Source organism: Antennarius striatus, chromosome 6, assembly GCF_040054535.1.
Source record: "Antennarius striatus isolate MH-2024 chromosome 6, ASM4005453v1, whole genome shotgun sequence".
NCBI lineage: Eukaryota > Metazoa > Chordata > Actinopteri > Lophiiformes > Antennariidae > Antennarius > Antennarius striatus.
This window is the reverse complement of record NC_090781.1, coordinates 3350928-3367239: the sequence shown is the minus strand read 5'-3', so window position 1 is coordinate 3367239 and position 16312 is coordinate 3350928. Positions and strand designations below refer to the sequence as shown.

At 44.6% G+C, this 16312-nt stretch overlaps 1 protein-coding gene across 3 annotated transcripts in view; it reads left to right on the top strand.

The window, feature by feature from the left end:
• The window catches only part of sorl1 (sortilin-related receptor, L(DLR class) A repeats containing), a 58229-nt gene extending 42159 nt beyond the window's left edge, over positions 1-16070 (top strand). The window contains exons 25-49 of one of the 3 annotated variants that reach the window (XR_011035558.1): positions 376-495; positions 616-741; positions 2106-2216; positions 2610-2741; positions 3391-3522; positions 3632-3766; positions 5300-5452; positions 5527-5706; positions 6717-6845; positions 6960-7086; positions 7653-7822; positions 8258-8370; positions 8638-8742; positions 8871-8937; positions 9045-9127; positions 9231-9321; positions 9419-9609; positions 10197-10316; positions 11402-11566; positions 11696-11870; positions 12431-12537; positions 12616-12808; positions 12915-13127; positions 13909-14804; positions 15433-16070. Coding sequence is in view for 2 of the 3 variants with exons in the window: in XM_068317237.1 (XP_068173338.1) it covers positions 376-495; positions 616-741; positions 2106-2216; positions 2610-2741; positions 3391-3522; positions 3632-3766; positions 5300-5452; positions 5527-5706; positions 6717-6845; positions 6960-7086; positions 7653-7822; positions 8258-8370; positions 8638-8742; positions 8871-8937; positions 9045-9127; positions 9231-9321; positions 9419-9609; positions 10197-10316; positions 11402-11566; positions 11696-11870; positions 12431-12537; positions 12616-12808; positions 12915-13127; positions 13909-13976 (3206 nt within the window). In the remaining variant the exon portion in view is untranslated. Of the gene's footprint in view, positions 1-375; positions 496-615; positions 742-2105; positions 2217-2609; positions 2742-3390; positions 3523-3631; positions 3767-5299; positions 5453-5526; positions 5707-6716; positions 6846-6959; positions 7087-7652; positions 7823-8257; positions 8371-8637; positions 8743-8870; positions 8938-9044; positions 9128-9230; positions 9322-9418; positions 9610-10196; positions 10317-11401; positions 11567-11695; positions 11871-12430; positions 12538-12615; positions 12809-12914; positions 13128-13908 lie in introns of all 3 variants that reach the window. The other 2 variants (XM_068317238.1, XM_068317237.1) reach the window with 2 other exon arrangements.
• The last annotated feature ends 242 nt before the right edge of the window (positions 16071-16312 follow it).

Below are 16312 nucleotides of genomic sequence, written 5' to 3'. Positions count from 1 at the left end.
TTCCGTACGTGCGTTCCATTGGCTGGCGGCATCCGGAAAGGCGCTACGTTTCCGTGAGTCTCGGACTTCCGTGAGACACTAAAGTGCTTTAAACAGTCAATCAGAGTGTGGGAAAAGGTAACACAGATAGAAGGTGGTTTAATATCAGTATGGGGAGGGTTCAGAAATGTTTAAATCACCGTAAATAACAAGATAAATAGTTCATCGCTCTGTCGCGGAATTTGTTAATCGCGTGTGGTTCCTGGAACGAGGGCACACTGTAGTGTTAAAAAGATTTTTTTGGGTGTGTATTTATTTTTGTTCTTAGTATTAACTGTTGCTGCAGACAAGAACAACGGTGTTATTTTGCATTAACTGTTGTTGCTGTGCCGTCAGAGTCTCACCAGTGCGGCCCTGGGGAGTTCACTTGTGCACGAGGGGTGTGTATCCGCGAGGCGTGGCGCTGCGATGGAGACAACGACTGCAGAGACTGGTCAGACGAGGCCAACTGTACCGGTGAGGACGACGCGGTTCATCCTTAAAAAATAGATTCAACATAATTATGAATTTTCCACCTGCTTTAATTTGAGATTATGCAGGGGTTAAATCATCTTGCTCCTCTCCTCGTGTCCCTAGTGGGCCACCATACATGTGAGGCCAACAGTTTCCAGTGTCACACCGGTCACTGTATACCACAACGATGGGTGTGTGACGGCGACGACGACTGTCAGGACGGCTCAGACGAAGACCCACAACACTGTGGTAAAATGAGAGACACTCGTTCTGTGTTACCATGACGACCTTAACTGGTGTTAAACACACAAGTACAACAGACGCCGTTGGCTCAGGAACTGACATGTAAATGTAATCCCTCGCTTGTTCGCGCTTCAAGATGCACGGCTTCACTATATCGCGGATTTTTAGTAGGTAGTCACGTGATACCGTACGCGCGTTCTATTGGCTGACAGGAAGTGCTCTTGGAACGCAGCGCACGTCTGTGTATTAAAAAAAATTTCAGTCTGAGTTGGTATTATCCATAATTAAATACTGGACTCTCTATACTTTGATTGACTATTCATAGGATATACAGCGGTGCCTCTACTTGTGAAATTAATTGGTTTTGGAAGAAATTTCGTAAGTAGAAAATTTCGTAAGTAGAGACGCATTTTCCATGCAAATGCCCTAATCCGCTCCAAGCCCACAAAAATTCAGACATAAATGTTTTATAAATCATAAAAATGCATCAAAACATGTAACAAATACAAGTTACAATTAGATTATTACACAATAAATGAGAGTTGTGCATAATGTAAAAAACACAGAATAAAGAATAATAATGATGGTCATTTACCTTTTAACTGCTGTCCTCATTGTTCTTTGCCCTCTTTGGTTCATGCCCTCTTGCCCCCCCATGAACAACAGAGTGAATTCCAGTCCTCCTTCTGAACTTCTCCAACCACCCACGCAACGCCTTAAACTCCTTAAACGTCCTTTTGTTTTAATAACGTGGTGATTGTAGATGCATTACGGCCATATTCTTTGGTGAGATCAACCAAACGCATCCCTTTTTCAGGCTCTTCTATCATCTCTTGCTTTGTTTGTACGGACAAAAAAACTCTTTTCTTCTTTTCTTTTCCTCTTTTCTCCGTCACTTTCTTGGGGTCCATAGTGAATACTCTAAAAGTTAATATATTTACATAAAACTATCAGAACACCTAATGGGTCGAGGGCTGAATGAGGAGGACGCTGCATAGACACCTATCTAGCTCCACACAGAGATCCCTCTTAGCCAATGGGATGCCAGGAAGATACTAGGGAATAGCCAATGGCAGAGTAGCTATGAGAATGTTGCGTTCAGGAACCTTTGGGAGCTGCGAGTATCAGCCCATACTGTATTTTTACCTTTCGTAACTCAACATTTCTTTCGTAGCTAGAGGCAAAATTTTCCTGTTAAGGCGATTCGTAAGTAGAAAATTTCGTAAGTAGAGACATTCGTACGTAGAGACATTCGTACGTAGAGACATTCGTACGTAGAGGTACCGCTGTATAGTATTCCTACCACAGGAACAGTCAGTTCAGTTGTGTGTCCGCTTTAGTATTTTATCTCCATTATTCTGCATTTCCAGAAGGAACTCAGTGTAACGGCTTCTTATGCTCCAATCACACCTGCCTTCCTGCCACCTCACACTGCAACGGCGTCCAGGAGTGTCCAGATGGCGCTGATGAGCACAACTGTGGTGAGTGATCCCGCCGGTTTGGGCCCTGTGGGGGCAAATTCCATGTTTGTCACGTCTTTCTGATGTTTTTCCAGCCTTCATAGTCGCTTCAACCATCGTTCTGTTTTCCATATGTTCTTCTCCTTCCATAAGGAGACACGCTGTTACCTGGAAGTAGTTTAAAAATGATGAATTTAAGCAACGCTGAGCCACGTTATGTTTTGGGAGAATGAGAGTGGGCTGTGAATGGAGCCCTGTGGAACCCCCCATGTTATAATTGTATTATTTGAGTTTAATGTTACACAAGTTAGAAAACATCTGACAGAATTGATCTCTGCTCAAGAGAGGAAACAGATGGAGCCTTGAATGGATTCATGTCAGTCGGGTTAATGTTCGTTTCCCCCCCCCCCACAGACTCCCCATGTACTCACTATATGGAGTTCGTTTGTAAGAATCGAGCCCAGTGTCTGTTTCAGTCGCTGGTGTGTGACGGCTTCAAACACTGTGAGGATGGATCCGATGAGGACGCTGCGTTCGCCGGCTGCAGTAAGGAACCGAGACGCTTTACTTTTGTTTCTTTTCCTTCATTTCCATTTCTGAAACACACCTAGTGTCTCTTCAAAGCGGCTCCGACACAAGGACCACATGATTTAAAGTTTTGGATGCTAGAAACTTTTTGTTTGTCAGATTCTGACCAGTTTATTGTCGGGAGAATTGTTTGATGTCGTCTGCATATAACGAAACAACAGAAGTGACATGAAGAGAAAGTGTGTTTCTGCTGGTGTAGCCTCTTTCACACACACACACACACACACATCTGTGCACATAAAAAGTGACTTAATATATCAGGTATTAATGTTATCTTTTGGATCTGTTCCCATGGCAACAACCTGTAACAGCTAATGTCCTGTATCAATGGCCGTAAAGTTACAGAACCAGTTTAAAGTGTCTCATTTGTGATGGTGGTTCATATCATCAACACAAATAATGGTCCAAAATATGTCCTCCATAGAAACAACAAGCTTTGAACCAGAATTTTTTACAATTTCTTACAATTATTTTCTGTTCTGGAACATTAAAAAAATAGAAAGTTTTCGTTTCCGTTCCCTGAACCGGTTCAAAGTCCTGTTCTCCCCCCCCCATGATTAAAAAACTGGTTTGTGTGCCCCGTTAAAATGGTTGCGTTTCCTTTCAGCCACATCGTCTGAGTTTGGCAAAGTGTGTGACGCCTACACTTTCCAGTGTGCCAACGGAGTGTGTGTGAGCCTGGAATGGAAGTGTGACGGCATGGATGACTGTGGTGATTACTCCGATGAGGCCAACTGTGGTGAGGAGAACGCTCGGCACACGCCGACACGTCTTTGTGTTCTGACTCTGTGAGGGCGTTCCCGTTAGCAGCTAGTTAGCGGATGCTAACGGCTCTCCTTGTGTTGCAGCTGCCCCCACCGACGTCCCCGGCTGCTCCAGGTACTTCCAGTACGAGTGTAAAAACGGACGCTGCATCCCAACGTGGTGGAAGTGTGACGACGAGAATGACTGCGGGGACTGGTCTGATGAGGCCCAGTGCACAGGTACTATTTACTGCAGCGTGGACCAGATAGTGGTCGTTTACCACGTGTTGGTGGATGGATACAACATCAGTGAGACTGTATCTCGTTCTTTACCACCTGTTGGCAGATGGATACATCAGTGAGACTGTATCTTGTTCTTTACCACGTGATGGCGGATGGATACACCAGTGAGACCTCATCTCGTTCTTTACCACGTGTTGGCGGATGGATACGACATCAGTGAGACCGCATCTCATTCTTTACCACATGTTGGTGGATGGATATATCAGTGAGACCGGATCTCGTTCGTTACCACGTGTTGGTGGATGGATACATCAGCTGAGACTGTATCTCGCTCTTTACCACGTGTTGGTGGATGGATACATCAGTGAGACCGGATCTTGTTCTTTGCCACGTGTTGATGGATGGATACATCAGCTGAGATTGTATCTCGTTCTTTACCACGTGTTGGTGGATGGATACAACATCACTAGGACCGTATCTCGTTCTTTACCACGTGTTGGTGGACACAACGTCAGCTGAGACTGTATCTCGTTCTTTACCGCGTGTTGGCGGATGGATACATCAGTGAGGCCGGATCTCGTTCTTTACCGCGTGTTGGCGGATGGATACATCAGTGAGACTGTATCTCATTCTTTACCACGTGTTAGTGGATAGATACGGCATCAGTGAGACCGCATCTCGTTCTTTACCACGTGTTGGCGGATGGATACGACATCAGTGAGACTGTATCTCATTCTTTACCACGTGTTAGTGGATAGATACGACATCAGTGAGACCTCATCTCGTTCTTTACCACGTGTTGGCGGATGGATACATCAGTGAGACTGGATCTCGTTCTTTACCACATGTTGGCGGATGGATACGACATCAGTGAGACTGTATCTCATTCTTTACCACGTGTTGGCGGATGGATACGACATCAGTGAGACCGTATCTCGTTCTTTACCACATGTTGGCGGATGGATACGACATCAGTGAGACCGGATCTCGTTCCCTACCACGTGTTGGCGGATGGATACGACATCAGTGAGACCGGATCTCGTTCTTTACCACGTGTTGGCGGATGGATACGACATCAGTGAGACCGGATCTCGTTCTTTACCACGTGTTGGCGGATGGATACAACATCATTGAGACCGGATCTCGTTCTCTTTGGTGGAGTAAAAACGTAGCTCGTATGTTATCCAGACTTTTGTGTTTCTTTTCATTCTTTATCATTGTTTATGTAACTTATATATAATTAATTATCCACAGGTAACGTCTGCATTTCTATTGGTTGATTAAAAATAGGTTCTTTGTCATAATTGAGGGGTTTGGGGCTTTTGAACCAGGCTGGAACGGATGAAAATGTTCATAGTTATTTAGATGGGGAAATGTTATGAGCTATGAGCTCAGTCACAGAATGGATCACACACACACACACACACACACACACACACACACACACACACACACACACACACACACACACACACACACACACACACACACACACACACTTCATCAATAACCTGAATCTCCCCCTCCCAGGGGGGGTAACTCCTCACACCATCACCCCTGGTCCATCCACTTGTGCCCCCAACCGCTTCCACTGTGGCTCTGGAGCGTGCATCATCAACACCTGGGTGTGTGACGGCTTCGCTGATTGTCCCGATGGCAGTGATGAGCTGGGATGTCCCACAGGTACCCCCCCCCCCGACTCGTTTCACCTACACAACACACTGAACCTACAGTGAGCTCCTGTGTCTCTGCCACAGCAGCCAACGGCTCCGTGACGCCCACTCCGGCTTCAACACAGCCGGTTCAACCCCCGCCCTCCCCAAGCCGCTGCAACCGGGGTCAGTTCCTGTGCAGACGACCCCCCCGTTGCATTCCCGACTGGCAGCGCTGTGACGGCCAGCTTCACTGCGAGGACGGCTCTGACGAAGACCAGTGCCGTGAGTTCCTGCTGGTGGAGTTCATTCACCTCCAGAAAGTAGTGCATCCCTGGGATGCGCTTCAAGAAACATTTGTGCATCCCACAAGTATTAACAGAATATACGGTAGAAGAGTAAGCAAGGATTGAGTTTTGCCAACAGTACAATATAAAAACTACAGAAACTGTTAATTTGAATGTTTTAATAACGACATCATAACTGTTTGAGTAAAAAGAAAAAAGAGTCAAGTTATAATAGAGTTGTTTTCTTTTAACTTTTGCTTTTCACTCAATGGTTTTCTCTTCCCTAAATTCATATATTCTCCTGTGGACACTGAACCAAGCTGACAGAACCCTCTCACACACATTTCAGTAATATCTGTAGTAATATCTGTAGTAATATCTGTAGTAATATCTGTCTCTTTTTCTACATTAACTTCTGATTGTTTTTCAATCATTGTCACTTGCTTTTTCTCCAACTTTTGCATCTGTTTTGGAGACATGGTGATGATCAATCAATCAAATCAATCAATCAATCAATCAACCTTTATTTGTATAGCATTTAATCACATCAGCTCTGGAGGGCCTAACTATCTCCTCACTGAAGCGTGTAAAACGAGCAGACGTTGGGTTGCCGTTTGGTCGATTTTAATTCAGGCAATTTATGTGGAGAAATGCATGAATTGTGAATACTGTGTTTTTGTTGAATGGAACTGCTTTTAAAGCTGTCTGACCAAGTTTAATGAGACAGTTTAGCTGAGTCTACCTGTGGTGAACCTGGTGTTGATGGAAACCCTCCTCTTCTTCAGGTCATGCATTCACCTGACCTCTGACCTCTGATTACTGTTAACCTCAGCTTTTGATTCATTCATTTGGCCTGCACCTCCTGCAGTTGCTCTGTACCACCACTAGGGGGTGCACCCCCGCTTTGGGAACCGCTGGTTTAAGTAACGTCTCCTTGTCAGCGCACACAGAAATAGAAGCAGGGATGTGAGTAAACCTGTGGGATTGACCCCCCCCCTGTCACTGCAGCCACCCGCGGGCCTCTGCTCTGCATCAACGGGACTCGCTGCTCCGACGGCGAGGCCTGTGTGCTGGACGGCGAGCTGTGTGACGGCTTCCTGGACTGCTCCGATCACAGCGACGAGGACAACTGCACCGGTGGGTCCCAGATGGGATTCTGAATATGAAACCGAAGCACTCTGTCCGGTCCATAATAAACACCGTGTAACAAATGCGGCAGAATCCAAACGGAATTTCCCGTCTGTGTTTTAGGCGACACCTTGGCCTATAAAATCCAGAACCTCCAGTGGACGCCAGACTTCTCTGGAGCCATCACCGTCACCTGGTCTCGACCCAAAAGCCTCACTCTGGATTCCTGCTACTTCCTCATCTACTACAGGTCAGCTGGCAGTGATGATCTAATGTCATCGTCTTGAAGGAACAGTTAAGATTATGGACATCCAGTCATAATCTACTGATGGTGAGAGATGGTGAGACCCATTGTAGTCCTAAACCCCCCAAGAAGACTACAACTCATTTGAAAAACAACCAAAGACAAATTGAGTAATCCAGGTTTAATCTGGGTGTCATCCAGGACTAATGTCCATTACTTTCCGCACTATAAGGTCACCTAAAAGCCTTTAATTTTCTCAAAAACTGACAGTGCGCCTTATAATCCAGTGCGCTTTATAATCCAGTGCGCCTTATATATGAAACCAGTTTTAAACATGAGCACAGCAATCCATATGGCAGACTTTATTTGTAAAGAATGGTTTAGAAACACCATGTGATCTGATCGCGGCGTTAATCGCTCAAAGGCTCTTCCTGACTTTCCTTCATCGAGGCTGGAGGTTCTCGTTGGGGTGAACGGTTCCTCTAGTGGTTCTGGTTTCAGCCGGTCGTGATCCTGGTGAAGACGTGGATGTCAGTGAGTGTGTGTGTGTGTGTGTGTGTGTGTGTCACCAGGCTGGTGGGGACGCAGCAGTGGACCATCATGGACACCCACAGCAACAAGACCAGCTACAAACTGACCGTCCTGAAACCGGACACCACCTATCAGGTCAAGGTGCTGGTCCAGTGTCTGAGCCGGCTGCACAAGACCAACGAGATGATCACCATCAGGACGCCGGAGGGACGTGAGTGTCACGTGTTCACACACACTCCTACGTCCTCCACAGACTGGGAGGACGGGAACTCTGAATGGTTTTATTGGTCCAGTGGTGATTTCACGAGACCTCTGGGAGTCTTTAAGGTCTATTTATTAACGAGGAGCTCAGCAACTCAGTGATGAAGACAGGAAGGTGTTGCATGCTGGGAAAAGGTTTTTTGTGTCAGGGTTAGCTGCCTCTGACACATTAGTGCTGTTGCTTCACACACACACTCCTACGCACGCACACACACACACACACACACACACACACACACACACACGATTAAAAAATATGACTTCAATCAGTCAAATTGACAAATGAACATTTTCACCCGATTTGTGTGTGTGTGTGTGTGTGTGTGCGCGTGTGTGTGTGTGTGTGTGTGTGTGTGTGTGTGTGTGTCCTGTGTGTGTCCTTCAGTGCCCGACCCCCCCAGGAACCTGCAGTTGTCCTGTGATAATGGGGAGGACGGGAAGGTGGACGTGTCTTGGAGCCCCCCTGATGAAGGACACGGTCTGATCAGAGAGTACATCGTGAGTCCCCCTCGTCTTCATCACCACCATCATCATCATCACCATCATCACCATCATCATCATCATCATCATCATCATCATCATCATCATCATCATCATCATCATCATCATCATCATCATCATCATCATCATCATCACAGACAGCTGTTCTGTCATCATCGGTGTGTCAAATATTTGTGTGTGTGTGTGTGGGTGTGTTGTGTGTGTTGTGTGTGTTGTGTGTGTGTGTGTGTGTGTGTGTGTGTGTGTGTGTGTGTGTGTGTACAGGTTGAGTACAGTGAACAGACAGGTGTCGACTGGACGTCACAGAGATGCACCACAACCAACACGGTGGTGAAGGAGCTGCAGCCAGACGTTCAGTACAGGTTCAGGGTAAGAAACACACACACACACACACACACACACACACACACACACACACACACACACACACACACACACACACACACACACACACACACGCGTTCACAGCTACAGTCAGTGTGTTTTAATGTTTCCAGGTGGCAGCAGTAACGAGTCGAGGTGTCGGTAACTGGTCTGAGGTCAAATCCATCACACCTGAGAAAGGTGAGTCCTTCAGCCTCACCTGAAAACCCGCAACACCGCCCCCTGCTGGTGTGTGGCAGGAGTAGGAGTGTCGTACGTACATGAGGTCAATTTGCTCTCTGCTGCAGCGCTGCCCCCCCCCTCTGTGATCGCCGACAGCATCAGCACCGACTCCATGAGCCTGTCCTTCAGCTTCAACTCCCGGTACCCGGTACGAGTCCCGACACGCTTGGAGTCCCGACACGCTTTGACACGTGTGTGTGTGTGTGTGTGTGTGTGTGTTGGCGTGACTGACGGCGTCCTGCGTGTTCCAGGTGGACTGGTACGCGGTCATCCTGTCCTGGCAGTTCGACTCCCACGTCAAGGAGAGCAAGAGCTACAACATCAGCGAGAGGATCCTCAGAGGTACTCGGGGGGGGGGGGGGGTCCTGGGTGGAGGGGGTCCGCCTCAGGCGTTCCAGGCTGGTCCAGAGTGAACTGACTGTTTCCTGTGTGTTTCTAGTCACTAACCTGACAGCAGGGACCATGTATGAGGTGGGGGTGTGGGCCCACACCAGTATAGGAGACAGTCCCACCTCCCTGTCCCATCACATGACCTCTGGGGGCCAACCAGAACGGCCCTTCCTCAAAGCGCGGGCCCTCAATCAGACAGCTGTGGAGTGCAACTGGACCATCAGGGGCCCCCCCGCTCAGGTGCAGCAGACGGATTATCAGAGATTTTAGTTCCTTTATTTATTTATTTATTTATTTATTTTACATTCACACACACACACACACACACACACACACACACACACACACACACACACACACACACACACACACACACACACACTGTGGCATTTTAAATCTCTTCTTCAAACCCACCCGTTAGAGTGTTTTTTTTGTATATTATTTCACATTATTTTAATTGTTTTTATCTGATTTAATTTCATTTTTTAACTGATTTTCGGTTATTTTTATCGTATTTTTATGTGACATTTTATTTAAATGCATTGTGTTCATGGTTTTATGGCGCGTCTGTTGTGTTTTTATCTCGTGATAAACTTTGCGTTTATTTAAATAGTACTTTATAAATAAAGTGGAAACAGTTTGGGGTATTTATCCTCCTGATGAAAGAAATGTGGAAAAAAATGGAATGAACCGCATGAGAAGACGTAAAACATCAGGATTACTTTCTTAAATCTTTAAATAATACAGTAAATAAACGAGATTAAAAAAAGATATGTTTCTGGATGTGTTAAAAAGAGCGTTTCCTGACTGTGTGTGTTTTCCTGCAGGTGTATGGTGTGTTCTACGCCACCTCCTTCCTGGACCTGTACCACAGTCCTCACCGGGCGGACAGCCCCTCCCTCAGCCTGACGGTCACGGTGGACAGCGACGAGCAGTTCCTGTTCCTGGTGAGTCTGTTTCTGACCTCATCATGTGATCACGTGACGAACACCAGCTCCGTGATCCAGGCGTGATTTTCTGTATGAAGGTGTCACGCAACAACTTCTCCACATTTCGTGATGTAACTAATAAATGTAACTAAATGTAATGTAACATAAATGTAACATAAATGTAACATAAATGTAACATAAATGTAACTTCTGCTTGGTGTTATATAACTCTAAATTTATTACTTTTTCAGGTTACAAACATTACAGTTAGACAGAAAAAACATGCTTGTTTGTTTCTCTGTTTTAACATAAATCCTTTTAATTTGTCAGGTTATTAAACCCACAGAACTCCATCAATCAAGGATCAAACTATCAATGAATAAAGGAAAATAACATCAGACACAAGTTAGGATTTAAATTTGTTAAAAATTGTTTTGTTAAAGGTAAAATGGGCTAAATTACTGGATTGTGGGAAATGTAGTTTCGCTCAAAACACACTTTTGACCTATTTATTTTCAGACACTCTCACCTGTTATGTTCTTGTGGGCCACGAATGAATGTCTGTTCATTCAGGTAGTCCTCAACATACAAACACAATTGGTTTCTGAAAGGTGGTTCATAAGTTGAATTGTTTGTAAGTTGTTATTTAATAGATTTCAGTCTACCATTTGAAATCATTTAAATGTCATTCTGCTCTAAATACCAAGTACTATTCTCACCAGAAACAACACATAATGAAATAAAATAAAATACAGGGTTAAGTCGTTCTCGATTATAAGTCGGTTTTTCAAAATAAAATGAAATAAAATCAAGTTTATGTCATTTCACTTGACTTAACGTCTGTGGCTCTTAAAATCACGATAAAGCCATTAAAAGCTGATCTCAAGTTACTGTACAATAAATAAGAATAAAAACATGTAAAACAAAGCTGCAGTAGGATGATGTGACGTACGTTTGTTCGCATCTCCGAATGTTTGTAAGTTGAATGTTCGTTTGATGAAGACGACCTGTAGTTACATGTGCAGCTTTAGGCTTTAAGACACACCACTAAAATAGGGTATCGATTGTCACTCCGCTCTCTAACACCTGTGTGATGCGTTCAGGTGCGTGCCACCTCCCCCTTCCTCGGCCCCCCCTCAGACTTCGCCGTGGTGAAGATGATTCCCAACGAGAGGCTGCCCCCCAGGAACTTCCATCGAGTGCGAGCCGACAAGACTCAGGCCGTGCTGAAGTGGCAGCCGCCCTTCGACGTGCCGAACGAACCTCTGGTGAGACGGACGACGACAACGATGATGATGATGATGATGATGATGATGATGATGATGATGATGATGATGGTTTCTGAACCCGAGTTTTATGTTTTTGCGTTCTCGTTCTCGCGCTGGCGTCGTCGGCAGACGTACGCCGTCCACGTTCGGGACTCCGTCCGTAAGGAGGAGCGGGATTACAAGGTCAGCACCCAGAACAACACGGTGGAGTTCCTGCTGAGGGGCCTGGAGCCCGGGGGCCGCTACAGCGTCTCCGTCCGACTGCGCAACATGAGTAAAGAGGCCAGCTTCACGTTCAACACAGGTGAACATCTTCTCAACATCTTCTTGACACCAGAGTTACTATGGTGTCAAGGCTAGAACAAATACATTACATTACTTTTAGGTGCACCTTATAGTGCAGAAAGTACTGAAATGCATTATGGGAAATGTAGCTTTGCTCAAAGCACACTTTTGACCGATTATTTTTAGCCACATTTGGCCCCCGGGCCATGATTTTGGCTTTTGTTATTTAGCGTTGGGCTTTTTTTTTTTTTTTTTTTTACTCCCACCGACTGGTTTAAAGTCACGGACCGTCTTTTAAATTAAAAATTAAATTAAAATTAAGGTGTGGCAGAAAATTCAAGGAAATAAAACGATACGAGCGGCAGAAAAAAAATATTTTTTTTTTCAAGTATAATAATAAAAGTGAATCCAGTTTGTATCAACTTTATTAGCAGCGTCCTCGTAACGTCACACCGTTTGTTTCTTGTCGGTTAGGGTTAAAACACTTTTGTGTTAAAGAGAAGTTGCAGGAGGAACCGTGAGTCTCAGCCAATGGGATGCGAGTACGGTATCTCCACTGTTTTTCTCCTTCTGCTCCAGTTCCTCTTCAGGCTCCTGAAGCCCTGAAGATCCTGATGGAGAAAGATCACGCGTTCCTGATCTGGAAGAGTCTGGCTATCAGAGAGAAGGACTTCAACGAGAGCAGAGTGAGTCCATCGCTTCAGCGTCGCTTCATTCACTCGTGACGTAAAACGATAGAAGAGAACCGCCCTGTGTGTCCGCAGGGGTACGAGGTGCACGTGTACGACAGCCTGACCAATCACACGTCCTGGCTGGGGAACACCACTGACACCTTCTACCGCATCGGCAGCCTGCTGCCGGGACACAACTACACCTTCTCCGTCCAGGCGCGCTGCCTGATGAACGGACAGCTGTGTGGAGAACCGGCACTGCTGCTGTACAACCAGCTGACCGCAGGTACACACACACACACACACACACACACACACACACACACACACACACACACACACACACACAGATATAAAAACACACACGGTCACAATCCTGCTGTTCCATCCAGATGCCGGTGATGTGTCGCCCTCTGCTGGCGGTTCTGGGGACATGGCGGCGGTGGTGGTCCCGGTCCTGTTCCTGCTGCTGCTGGGGGTGTGTGGGGGCATGGTGGTGCTGTACCTCCGACACCGGCGGCTGCAGAACAATTTCAGCGCCTTTGCCAACTCTCACTACAACTCCCGCCTGGGATCGGCCATCTTCTCCTCCGGGGACGAACTGGGTGAGACAGTTAGCTTCACCGCTAGTTTTATTTCCATGGTTACAGGTGTCAGTGTCCCGACCTGCTTACATCACAGTAACACAATAACATAAATAAAATAAACCGGTTATCTTTAATGTCTTAACATAAATAAAATAACTAGTTTATTTCTAATGTCTTAACATAAATAAACAAATGAAATAATTGGTTTATGTTTAATGTCTTAACATAAATAAACTAAATAAACGTAAATAAAATAACTTTTTTATCTTTAATGTCTTAACATAAATAAACTCAATAAACATAAATAAAATAACTTTTTTATCTTTAATGTCTTAACATAAAATAAATAAACATAGATAAAATACCAAATCTTGATATAAATAAACACAAATAAAATAACTGGTTTATTTTTAATTTCTTAACATAAATAGACATCAATAAAATTACATTTTTACCTTTAATGTCTTAACAGAAATAGACATAAATAAAATAACTTTTTTTATCTTTAATGTCTTAACGTAAAATAAATAAACATAAATAAAATAAGTTTTTTTTAATGTCTTAATATAAATAAACATAATTAAAATAACTGGTTTATGTTTAACGTCTTAACATAAATAAACAAATAAAAAACTTTTTTATCTTTAATGTTTTAACATAAATAAACATAAATAAAATAACTGGTTCATCTTTTATGTCTTAACATAAATAAAATAAGTCTGGTTTATCTTTAATGTCTTAACATAAATAAACATGAATAAAATAACTGAAGTTCTTCTTGTCTCGTTCTTCTTCCCAGGCGATGATGATGAAGATGCTCCCATGATCAGCGGCTTCTCAGACGACGTTCCCATGGTGATCGCGTAGCGAGACGTGGCCCTTTTATCTTTTTCTCTCTCCCCTCCTTCCTCCTGGCCCCCCCACCACCCCCTTTTTACTCCCCATCACTTCCTGTCAGTGATGTTCGCACGCTGGAGCGAAACAGGCGGGGAAAAAGTCCCGTCGCTGGGGGGGAAAAAAAGCACCTCGATGGGCAGGAAACGGGAAGTCAGAGAGAAAGAGATACACTAAAAAAAAAAGAAAAAGTATAATGCACTTTTCTGGGATGCGCAATAACTTATTTTTTTAAAATATGAAATAAATCTATACGGGGTCAGAACGGCCTGTGAGGACGAGGAGGACAAACTGTGAAGGAGCCGAGTCCGTCAGGTTGTGATGCAGACTCGCATCCGTCGGAGGGTTTCATTGCTTTAACGCCAAAATGACTGGAATATAGAGCGCAAACACACATCTAATACACACACACACGCACACACACACACACACCTATGGGAGCGTTGTGTTTGTAATTTTAGTGATGGTACAGAATCTCAACATGTATAGAGGTTGTAAATACAGCTCAGTGACTGGATGATTCACCTTTATTTCCCACCATCACCACGCACCACAGAAGAAGAAGAAGACCTCCAGGGGGGTGAAGCGTTCCTCATTGTGTGTACATGTTGGCTTGTAAACCGTCACATCCCATCCTCACCCGTTTTTTGGGGTTTCTGACCGGTTTTATCTCCCCCCACCCCCCCCAAACGCGTTCTGCCACAGCTGTAGTTGTAGGAGTGGCTTCTCAGGGAACCGTGTTCACCGTCACCACCATCAAGGCTTCAGCAGCACCAGCTTCACCTAGGAGATCCATCAAAGGTACTGGAAGATCATCAGAAACCAGCTTTTAAAAAAAAAAAAAAAAATCTTCTTCCCAGTAACGGTTCTCACTTCTTCTTCCTGAAGAACATGAAGCAACGTAAAAAAATGAAATAAAAAAAGAGTCGCGATTCTTCATCTTTATCCAGAGGAAGCACCTGGTTGAAGCACCAGGAAGTGGCTCCTTCCCTTTACTCTGAAACCAGCAGCTAACGTGTTAGCATGAGCGGATTAAAAAAGCTAGCATGTAAAGTAACTTTTCCCCCAAATAAATAAAAATAAATAAAATTAATTAATTACATCTGAATGAAAATTAAAAAAAACACAAAAAAAACACCCCCCGCTGTTTTCACGATGATCACAAGCAGTGATTGTGACGAGCGCTTCCAATGTGTGTGTTACGAATTTTAATTATGAGGCAGACGGGAAGCTGGTTTTCTTTTTACGTTAGTGAGCCTTACTGGGGATCAGACCCATCAGGAATGGATCTTTTAAAGTCCAGTGAAACCAGTTTAACCACCGGTGGAACCAGCGGTGCTGGAGTTTTGGAACGGAAGGCGTTCGGTTTTTAATCGACCTGTAATTCTGTCATGAATGTATTTTTATAATTGTAATTTTTTTTTTTGAGGTACCGTCCGGCTCATGATGCTCCACCTGTGAAGATAAATGCACACGATCAAGTCTCGCCCCCCTCCCCCACCCGCTGCAGATGTTTTTTTTTAAGCCGTAGCTCTGCAGACACAAAGCGTACCTGTCAGGTAGAGCCCTGATACCTCCTGCATCTGTTTCGTTTTATTCTCACTATGAAGCTGTCCATCAATGTTTCCTGACTGTTAGTCACTGAATTCATTTTGTTTTCTTGGCCTTAAAATAACAACAACAACAACAACAAAAAACCACATTTTCTGGCATTAAAACTGTTTTGTCGTCTGTTTTCTGTTGTGCCACATAATGCCTTATTAGAACACGCTAGGTTTCTATGTCATTTACTGTTTGTATGATAGGATTAAAGTCCACACGCATGCAATTTGTCAGATCACTGCTCATCTGTGTGTCGCTGCTGTCGGCCTCTCACACATGTATGTACAGAGTGTTCCAGTTGGTTATCATGTGACCGTTTGTAGACTAGTTTGCTCCGGAATGTTGCTGGACACGGATTTAATTCACGTTCGATCGAGTGTGAAGTTAGTGTGTTGCTTGCTTTATCTCGGGGCTGGAAGCAGTTTGAGGTGTTTTAAAACCACTTATGCTGAAATAAAGTCGCTGAAAAACAAAACAAACAGTCTCATCTCTTTTGTTTGCTGAGTCGGGTTGTTTCACGTCAGTCCAGGTGAGAGGAAACAGGAAAGTCACCTGTAGACATGAAGGCTCATAAGTCTGAGTGCTTTCCTGACCTTTGACCCTCCCCATACAACAGGTGTCAAACTCGTTTTCACTGAGGGCCACACAAGCATAACGGCTGTCCTGAAAGGGCCAGATGTAACTAATAAATGTAACTCAATGTAAAA